General features: G+C 40.9%; 1 protein-coding gene across 3 annotated transcripts in view; it reads left to right on the plus strand.

The window, feature by feature from the left end:
- The first annotated feature begins 2,044 nt into the window (after positions 1-2,044).
- ZNF451 (zinc finger protein 451) overlaps positions 2,045-11,004 on the plus strand; it is a 75,277-nt gene continuing 66,317 nt past the window's right edge. For all 3 annotated transcript variants that reach the window (XM_040983587.1, XM_040983588.1, XM_040983589.1), the window contains exons 1-3: positions 2,045-2,123; positions 2,607-2,690; positions 9,570-9,650. In XM_040983587.1, coding sequence (XP_040839521.1) covers positions 2,103-2,123; positions 2,607-2,690; positions 9,570-9,650 — 186 coding nt within the window. In that variant the 5' untranslated portion in view covers positions 2,045-2,102. The remainder of the gene's footprint in view (positions 2,124-2,606; positions 2,691-9,569; positions 9,651-11,004) is intronic.

Genomic DNA, 11,004 nt, shown 5'->3' on the forward strand with positions numbered 1-11,004 from the left:
CCTTTGCTACATGGAGCTAAACAAATCCAGTTTTGTGGAACTACATGCATATCTCATATCTTCAAAAGACTTTCTAATAAACATATAGCCCAACTACCAAAAAAAAAAAACCCACTATTGATATTTAGGAAGGTTTCCTATTTCAGGTATGGCTGTTTGATGGGCTGACATAGTTCTAATCAAACTATATATCTCTTATTTGAAAAGGAAGATTTTAGAAATGTTAGATAAATATTTTCCATGGAATGAAACCATCAAGTTATCTAACTCTAACGTTCCAAAATTTAACTATCCCTTTCAATTATTTGAATCACTAGACACTGAGATGCCTTCCAATTTTTGCTTTTGAAACAAACTTGTGGTATATCTCAGGATAAATCCCCATAATTTATAATTTCTAAACTGAATTATATTAAGATGTTTTATTTTACCTACATGCTGTTTCAAGTGTTCTATTTATTAACTTATAACCTGCAAACTATTAAATGTTCCACCAGCACATTAGAAGTATCTTTAAACACAAGGTTTACTTACACATTTAATATTAATTTTATATACACAATATTAATTTTATATACACAGCTTTTGAGGAATTTAGCATCAGGGTTTTACACTCAATTAGCCTCTACAAGTCTCAAATATACTACGCTGAACAGCAACTGAGGTCATAAAGCACAGTAATCTCATTTTAAGCAGTAACTACTTCAGAATGGAGCCATCAGATGGTAGTCTGCCATGAGGACAGGCAAAAACAGACTTCAAATTCTTTTCCAATGCTTTATTGCTATCTGTTGCTGTGTAAAAAACCACACTTTTCTTGGGAAGGCATGACCAGAGAAAAGATGAAAACGCATAACTGAACACAGGCGATCTGTTTTACAGGCTGCTGTAGGTGACCCCTGAGGAAAAGTTCAACTACCTTGAGGACAAGTATTTGGTTTAGGGTTTGGTGTTAAGTTAGCCAGGCCTAACTGCCTCCCCTTGGTCCCGGACTTTTACTTTACTAGTTTTCTTCCTTTTTTCTTATTTATTCACATGTTTTACACTTCATTAGGTGTCAGTATCCACAAATGGCACGTAGAAAGTAGTAATAATAGCAAAGAACAGAGAAAAAACTCGAAACAAATGTACTGTTTTTCAGATGTGTAAGCAAAGGCTGCACACAGCAATCAAGTCCCAGAGTGCCACTCTTGTGCCTCTAGGTTACTTGTTTTTTTTTTTTTTTTTTTTAAATCTCTGAATTACTTAGCACAGACCAAGTAGAACAGATATGTGTGCTTTTAGGACTGCCATTTTACTAAACATTAATAGTTTCAAACAACATCCACTTAGTTGCAAAAGATCTCATTATTCCCCGTTATTCTTGGGGCCAACCGGTCCTGCAGTCTCCATCTTTATCAGGTGTGTTTTACACCTGCTGAGGATGGGACATGAAGCTGGGGATTAGAGTGGGTAATCCAGCAGCATCTCAGATTCTTTCCTGGTTTGAAGTCACTAAACGTAACACACATATCACCTGTTTAAAGAAAACAGAAACTCCAGTTCTCCTCATCCACCTTTCGCGGTAAAACTCAAAAATCAAAGAGCTGATTCAGTTCTACAACAAAACCAGCTCAACACGCCCGATAACTTCCTGGAGCTTTTGTACTCAGCAGTAATCTGTCGACCCAAAGGATGACCCCTCGAGAGGCCAAGGGCGGCCCGGCTGCACGCATGCGCTCCACCATCGCGTCCTCTTTCCCCCGTGGACATCCAAGCGTGGGGGTCGGAGGGAGGGGTTTCGGGTCCAGCCGGAACTACAACTCCCAGCATGCCGGGCGGCGCAGGGACGGACCGTCGGGAGGGCGCAGGCGAGGATCTCGCGGGGGCTAGCGGGCCAGTGAGGGAGCTCCTCCTTTGAAGCGGTTTTGCGTCTCTCGCAGCCTGCGGCGTCGGCGCTCACGCAGGGGCGGGTGACGGCGGCGCGGGGCAGTGCTGGGCGGGAAGGAACGTCGTGGCGGCGGCGGCGGCGGCCGGGGCAGGGACGGCAGCGGAGGCGACGGCAGGGACGGCAGGAACGGCAGGAACGGCAGGAACGGAGGCGCTGTCTGGCCGTCGGAGAGATGGGAGACCCGGGGTCGGAGGTGAGTGTGGCCGCGTCGGGCCCCGCGTCCTGCGAGCCGCCCCGCGCCGAGGCTGGCGTTGTTTTCTGCGGGCGGAGGCCTGTCAGGCCTGTGGGGGCGACGTCTCTCATCCCTGTCGGGCCGAGCCCCCGGGTCGGGCCTGCCGCCTGTGGGTGCCGAGGAACCGGCAGGAACAATGGCGGCTCCCACTCCCCGCGCGCGGGTCGCCGGCCCCTCTGCAGCCGCGGCTCTGCCGGTGGCAGCGACATCTTGGGAGAGCATCGCCCTTCGTCTGGCTTCCTGCTCGGGGTCGCCGGGGCGGGGGGCATTCCAAACACCGGTGTTCGGAGGAGTTTTGATGGCAGGTCGATGTGCGTGAAGCTGTGGGCTCTGTTTACCTCCCAGAAGGGCTTTTTTTTTTTTTTTGCTTTAATTGTGCTTTCTGGAAAAGGCTCTCGAGAGTGTGTAGCTGAATGTTAAGCGTGTTTTGGCTTGTTTTTATAGATAATAGAATCTGTCCCTCCAGCTGGGCCTGAAGCATCTGAGGCAGCAACGGATGAAAACGAAGACGACATTCAGTTTGTTAGTGTAAGTGGCGACTCATAGCCTGGGGTTCCCCGTTGCGATACCATAAGACATTCCGGAGTTAGATAGTCGGTTTCCACAAATGTTTAGTGAAGTCTGATGCACCTGCGTCCTGTGGCGTGGGGCAGCGGGTGTCTGAGCAAGCACAGTGGCTGTCACCTAGAGTGAAGCCGAAGAAGGGCGGTACACCTGGTTGCCCTCCCCACGCCTTCCAGACTAGGAGTCTTGGAACTGACGCAGGTGTCTGGAAGAATGACCCACAGAGGGATGGGCTGGCTGTTGCTGAGGAGGTGGGAAAACAACAGGGATTCCAGAATCTTAGCATTGTATAGCTTCAAACTTGGAAGCTGAGAATTTCAAGGCTTCACTGCTCTTTGAGCTCCCAGCGAAGAAGCCTGCACCTCCAGGAGCATCTGCGTTGGCCTGAGTTTATTCCGCTTTAGGAGAGTGGGGATCTGGTAGGATTCCACAAAACAGGCAGATTCCTGAGCTCTTCTCCAGATGTAACAAGTCAGGATTTTCCCAGGGGTGGAGGAGGGGTGTGGAGTAGTGGGAATCTTTGTTTTGAACTAAATGCAACACCCGTGAACACACTTTGTGAAGTATTGCTTTGGGAAGAAAGGTTTATGTTGCACTTGAGGAGAGTTTTCATCTATGGCTTGAAAAAAGTTTCATAATCCTTGCCTTCATAGGGATAATGTTAACTGGAGAGCAGTTCTCCAAGCGGTGCTCTCGGAGTGCTGTGGTTCCTTACAGTGTAGTACAGGGTCTGTCTGATGTGTATTTGTGATTGTTAAATAATAATCTTCACAACAATGGGCATTGGCGTCTGTTGGATGGTGTTAATGGATTTTTATGAAGGGAGTTAGAAGAAGATTTTATTCTTACATCTTATCCTTAGCATTATTTTTTTAAATCAAATCATGAATGTATTCATTTCTCATTTTGAACTTGCAGGGAATTGGTGTGGGAGTGAGTTGTGTGTTTCCCCTTTGTCGTTTCCATGGCTCTTTAGGACTAGTATTTCAGGTTTGATTTGTAAAAACATCACCTCTCTGATCTTTCATGAAAATAAAAATTGGAATGGCACATTACTGTATGAACTTTGTACCTTTGAGAAACATCTGGAAAAATGTTTGTTTTGTGTCCTGTACAATGAAGAATTGCATTGTGATTTGTGACTAGTTAAAACAGGCTTGCGTTTAACCAAGATTTAAAGATATTTTTTACATTTTTGTTTTACGTAAAAAGAATTTTTGCATCAAAAATAAACAATATGTAATCAGTAGTGTATTGTACTTTCAACCTGATGCGACATGTTAAATTTATCTTTGTTTCCAAATACAGATTCAAAGGTTTGACCAATGCAAGTGCAGTACTAGAAGAAACATTAGAATTCTTTTAAAAGATTTATTTATTTTTATAGGAGAGGCAGATATACAGAGAAAAGGGGAGAGATAGAAAAACCTTCAGTCTGCTGGTTTATTCCTCAAATGGCTGCAACAGCTGGAGCTGAGCTGAACTGAAGCTGGGAGCAAAGAGCTCTACTGGAGCTCTCACATGGTGGCAGGGTCTCAAGAACTTGAGCCATTCTCTCTGGCCTTCCCAGTCCTTAAGCAGGGAATTGGATGGGAAATGGAGCAGCCGGGGACACCAGCCAGTGCCTGTATGTTTTGCTAGCACTCATGTAGAGGATTAGCTTATTGAACAATCTTCTATCCCCTATCTATTAGAAATTTTTTCCTGAGCTGAGTGTTATGCCACCACAAGTTAAACCACTGCTAAGAATGTCTGCATCCCATGTTGGAGTGTCTGAGATGGAATCCTAAGTTCTCTGGTTCTGATACTGGTGATGTACAGCCTGGAATGCAGCAGGTAGTGGTCCAAGAGTTTGAGTTCTTGCCACCCAAGGAGGAGACCTTAATTGTGTGCCTGGTTTCAACCTGGGCCAGCTCTAGTTGTTCCATCCTTTTGGGGAGTCAGTAGGTGGAAGATTCCCACTACTGCTGGTCTTATACATTGTCTTTCCAATAAGGAAATCTTAAAAAAAATAAATCACTTGTTTTTAAGCATACCACTAAATGATAAGTGATGATAGCTTAATTCTGTTTTAAAATACAATCTTCTCTGTTACCAGTGCTTGACTCCTTTGGATAATGCTTACCTAATACAGATAAAAAAACAGTTATCTGTATAAGTTACTTGTATTATTTAGATACAGAAAGTATTATGTCACTTGTTGACTGTACTGATTTTAGCTTTATTAATCCAGTTTTCTCATCTTTGGTCTACCTGGTAATGTAGCATCATCTGTATGAATACAGAGTTCTGGCGTACTCACAGGATGCTGAAGTCATGGGAAGCTGTAGATGTGGAATAATTATAAAATTTAAAGCTTATTGAAACATGTAGAAAAGTGTACAACTTGAAAATATGTTAAATTTTTGCCAGTTCACACCTGTGTAAACGTTTTCCAAATCAAAGAACAGAATGTTGTCAATGCACATTTTTCACTAAAATAATGTTGCTTTCATTTTCTGTTTAGTAAAGTCTCCAATATTCAGTCAATTTCTGTATGTCTTTCTTTTTAAACTGTGGACATTTCCTCAGGCTTTTTCCAAAAAACAAAAAAGAAATCTTTAAGAAATTAATGCTTGTTTGAGAGACAGAGAGAGGGAAAAAGAGATTTCCTATCTGCTAATTCACTCCCCAGATGCCTGAACTGCTAGTGCTGGGCCAAGCCAAGCTGGAATCAGAACCCCAAATGTCAATGTGAATCTCCTGCATCTGTGGCAGAAAACCAGAAAACTACATGTTTTCAACTGGTACTTCTCTGGGGTGCACATTAGCAGGAAGCTAGAATCAGAACTGGAGCTGGGACTCAAACTGAGGTACTATCTGTATGGGATTGAGCATCCCAGGATGGTATGATTGTTTACTGTGCTACCATGGGCTTCTGAAAGAACATGTCATACTTTTTGTAATAGTATAGGGGTTTTAGGTTTACACTACGATTATTGGTACAATGTGAAATCATTGAACACATGCATCTTAGCAAAAGGAAGTAAAAATGCTATTTAATAACTAAGATCATAGTTTGCATATTAATAATTGAGCTGTAGGCATGGGCATTGGCACAGTAGTTAAAGTACTTCAACACCTGTAAGGGACTTTCTGGCTTTTGATTCTACATCCTCCTAATAAACACTCCCTGTTGGCCACAGGTCATGGCTGATGTAATTGGGTCCCCACTGCTCTAGTGGGTTCCTGGGAGAACCAGCAGATGAAAGATACCAATCTATCTTTTTCTCCTGCCTTTCCTAAAAAAAAGAAAACCCCCTACAAACCCTATTGGCTATAGAAGGAAATGTTCTGACAATATGTCTTCCATTGTAACGGGTTCACTAAATAAATCCAGTGTGAAAGTGCTGATGCAGGAGTTAAGTACATTAGAACCATACAGATTCAGGGCCCGGTGCAATAGCATAATGGTTAAAATCCTCGCCTGGGATCCCAGATGGTCACCGGTTCTAATTCCAGCAGCCCTGCTTCCCATCCAACTCCCTGCTTGTGGTCTGGGAAAGCAGTCAGGATGGCCCAACACCTTGGGACCCTGCACCCGTGTGGGAGACCTGGAAGTGGAAGAAGCTCCTGGCTCCCAGCTTCGGATTGGTGCAGCTCCAGCTGTTGCGGCTGCTTGGGGAGTGAATCATCGGATGGAAGATCTTCCTCTCCTCGTCTTTGTATATCTGACTTTCCAATGAAAGTAAATAAATCTTAAAAAAAAAAAAAAGAAGAACCATACAGATTCATTGCATATATATCCTAACTTCAAGTATCAGTGGCTTAGTTTAAGTGATGAAATTGTGGATTAAGAGTATGGAAATAGTTTTAATAGATGGTTAGAGTTTTTTCTTTCTTTTTTTAATATAAAGTACAATATTTTTTTTAAAGTATGGATTATCACTATGGCAAAGGAAGTAGTTACTTGTATTTGTGTAAAAGGACATTTTTGGGTAGAAGAAAAATGGACATGTTATTCCAAATTTGGGAACAGTTGGGAATTTTGGAGGCTAGGTTTGTTTAAGTGGGAGAGATGTACCATAAGGTAGAGGTCATAAATAATGGACTTTAGAACCGTAAAGGAGGCAGAGAAGAACTGTTTTGGAATTTTGAACTGAGCAGTATTGCAAAAATTTTTACTCTCATATTGAGGAATAAAAAACCATGCAATTTAGAGTTTTTAGATTTGCATCTTTATACTTAATTATTTATACCATATTCATTTACAATCCTTATACCATATTCTCTGTTTAGAGAATTGTTTGAAGTAAACTGCTGTTTTTGTAGATCACATCTTTGTTGCTGTCTTTTTGCAAATTGTAGAAAATTGTTTTGGATTGGAGAATTAGTTTTCCAGTAACAGCCAATTTGATCTTTTTATTTCACTAGGAGACTTTAACTTAGTGTGTTAGTATAGGTGTGTTCCTAAATTGTTTTACTGTGCTGTGCCTCTTCTGCTAATTTGTGTGATGTTAGGAATTTAATTCTTGGACTTTGTTATTGGTTACAAGAGGGGATGAAAAATGATTAGTTGAGAGGATATTCAGATCAAACAACTTAGAGGATCACATACAAAGTAATAGTTTCTCACAATATAGAAAAATTGTGAATATTAAATCATATCATGTATATAATCAGTTTTGCATGTTACAGGCTCAGTTAATGTCCTCTGTTGACAATAAAATAAATGGAGTATTGCATGTTTTGATTCTTTAATTATGTTGAAAGCTTTTTCATATCTACTAAAATTTGGTATTACAGTATTTGCATGCAAATATTTTCTGCTGGAATATTTATGTTTCCATGAAGCATTAAGGAGGGGTTTTTTTGTTGTTGTTGTTGTTTTCTTGGTAATTTCTAGCAGACTTTCCCTTAATTTACCACCTCTGTCATTTCTAACTTAATGATTAAATACTGAGTGAATGAATAGATAGTCTAAATCAGTTAAGCTTTTTGTCATCTAAAAATCCTTGGTTTTTTTTTTATTTTCTTTATTAATGTGAGTCATGAATTGTTTCTTTTGTGCTTCTAAAGTGGTTGCACATCTGTGTCATGTTGTACTCCAGTAGTAAACTTCTTGTAGTTGTTTTCTTATCCATACTCTTGTTCTTTCTACTGCTTCTGCAGCTACTTTTAAATCCTGTTTGTGACTATTCTCCTTATTGCTTAATTTTAAGCCTATTTTATTTGCTTTATTGTCATATTTCATTGCTCTTTCATCTTTACCTTTTCTTTTGAAAGTTCTGTGCTGCCCTAAGAGTTTTCTTAGGTTACTCTTTCTGTGGGCCTGTGATAAAAGGTTGTAAAGCATGTTTCTCTTTTTTTTATTATGAGTTTTAAAATTATAATTTATTTGAAAGGTAGCATTAGAGAGATGTTCCATCAGATGATTCACTCCCCAAATGACCATGATGATCACACTGCGCCTGGCCAAAGCCAGGAGCCTGAAACTATATCTGGGTCTCCCACAAAGGTGGCAGAGGCCCAAGCACTTATGCCATTTTTCACTGTCTTCTCATTTATCAGGATGCTGGATTGAAAGCAGAGTGTCCAAGGGTTGAACTGGCACTCATATGGGATGCTGGTGTTGCTGGCAGTGGCTCAAGCCCTTGTGCCACAGTGTTCTCTAATGTGTGTGCTGGTTCACCTTTCCCATCACCTTGCTGGTTCTGTATTGCGTTCCTTGTATTTATTAGTTACCTGGCTTTCCCCACTCTCCATACCTGTTTATGTTATTAGTCTTGTTGAAACACGGCTCTCAGTGTTATTCCCATCTTATTTATTCTCTTTTTGTCTAGAATAAAATCTAGGGTTTTAAATCCTGTCTGTAAAGAGTCATCATAATTGGGAAGGATGGCGAAGACATTTGATATGGAGTCTGTAAGAAGTGGGGTAGAGTTGCTATGTCCGTATTAGCACTGCTCCTGTATTTTCTTCTTTGGAAATAGGTGTGGCCCTAATACCTTATTTATCTGGGTTTAGGCTTTTCCTGTTAGTGTGTTTTTTGATTTGCTTTGTTTTTATTATTTTTTTTTGAAGATTTATTTTTATTGGCAAGTCAGATATACAGAGAGGAAGATCTTCTTTCTGTTGATTCACTCCCCAAATGGCCTCAGTGGCCAGAGCTGAGGCTATCTGAAGCTAAGAGCCAGGATTTTCTTCTGGGTCTCTCACACGGGTACAGGGTCCCAAGGCTGTGAGTCATCCTCAACTACTTTCTCAGACTGCAAGCAGAGAGCTGGATGGGAAGCAGGGCGCCAGAATATGAACCTGCGCCCATATGAGATCCTGGCACGTGTAAGACAAGGATTTTAGCCACTAGGGTACCAGGCTGGTCGCTTGTTTTTAAGATTTATTTATTTTTATTGGAAAGGCAGATTTGTTAAGGAAAAGAGAGAAAGATCTGAACACTGCAGCCCCAAATGACCACAATGACCAGAGCTGAACCTATCTGAAGCCAGGATCCTCCTCTGGGTCTCCCATGTGGGTGTAGGGTCCCAAGGTTTTTAGCCATCCTCCACTGTTTTCCCGGGTCATAAACAGGGAGCTGGATGGGAAGTGAAGCATCTGAGACACTAATTGGCAAACATGGGATGCAGTTCTTGGAGATAGAGGATTAGCCAGAGCCATTGTGCCAGCTCCTTTTAGGTTTTGTTGTCATTTCCTTATTTGCTCAGAACATTTTCTTTTGGTCTAGTTACTTTGTTGCTACTTTGGTTGAAGAATTCTTGTCCATCCTAAAAACATTTATTGTTTAAATGCCGCTTTAATTTGCAGAACTGTTTATGACTTACATACATATGTTCAATTCTTTTTTAGGAAGGACCTTTAAGACCTGTTCTTGAGTACATTGATCTGGTTAGTAGTGACGATGAAGAACCTAGCACCTCTCATAGTGATGTAAGTATATTACATTTGCCTTGCATTTCTTCCCTTGTGTCTCTTAAGAGCCATTGTCAAGTAGCTTAATCCGTGGTGGTGGTGTTTAGCAGCCACAGTGCTTTAGAGAATGGCCCATTCCTGTTATAGTGAACCATAATGTGTGGTCAGGGGAGTTCTCTACCTGAAACATCATCTTCGATTTTTTTTCTCTAGCTTCAATGAAAAGATAACATGACTTCAGAAAGTGCTAAGCCTAGGAGGTGATTCTTGATAAAGAGGAAACCCTGGGAAATCTGCAAGTTGATTAGCTTCCTATTGCTCTTCCCTTTTGCTGATTTTCCTCAGGCTACCTATAGAATGTAATCTTTCTCTTAAACTATGTGACCATAGAAAGTTTTTTCTTAGAAGAAAAGGATATGTGATGATCCTTTAGGAAATAGAAGTGGGCAACCTTTTATAGGTGATATGTTATTTCTGATCTCTTTCAGCCTCCTTTCCATGTTTGGAGTTATTTATTTTATTGTGACTTACTAAATGTGGGTTTGACCTTTAACCCAGTACTTTGTTATTCTGGAAATGGAATTGGGCCGTTTGTGGCAATCTTGGCGCTCATTTCTCTTTGTCTTAACCCAGATTTTTACTAGTGGGCTGTTTGTTGATGGATTAGGGAATTCCTGGCACTTGCTCGTAGTGCCCAAAAGCATCTTGCTCTGTATTACAAGGGGTTAAAATTTGAGTTTGGAATACCTGGACTTAAGATACAGTTTACTAGTTTTGTGATTTAAACTACACCTTTTAGCCAGTGATGTTTTTTAACCAATTAAAAAAAATACCTACCTCACAGGGTTGTTGTGAGGATGAAATGGGATAACATATATCTAAGCTAGCATTTTAAATCGGTAAGCTTAAAAGTTAGGATTGTACAACAGAAGTTTAGTTATCCATGGTGAGTATATGGCACTGACTTTGAAAGGACTTAAAAACAACTTTGTTAAGACAGTTTCAGTTAAGTTTGTTTCTTTCGGTGGAGCTTTACTCCAGTTTTCTGTACCATCATTAGCTTCCACTTGCTGGTTTATATGTTGAAGCGATGTTTTTCTTTTAATTGTTATTGCCTTGTGGTTGTACCGTCTCTTCTTATTCTTGCACAGGACCAAGTAGCAGGCCAGCATAGCACCACTTGAACTGAGCTAGTTTTACTCATTTTTAGACACCTAGATTAATGCCAATAGTCAATGCTGGAGTGGTAACTTCAGATTTTGACCTCTGTGATCACTTTGATGACCTGTGTGGATTATGTCTTTTGTTGTTAGTTGTAATAACTTAAAAAAAATGAGTGCTACTTGCTGGACATGCATCTCTGCACTTGAAA

Source organism: Ochotona curzoniae, unplaced genomic scaffold (genome assembly GCF_017591425.1).
Source record: "Ochotona curzoniae isolate NIBS_2020 unplaced genomic scaffold, NIBS_Ocur_1.0 contig_3819, whole genome shotgun sequence".
Classification (NCBI taxonomy): Eukaryota; Metazoa; Chordata; class Mammalia; order Lagomorpha; family Ochotonidae; genus Ochotona; species Ochotona curzoniae.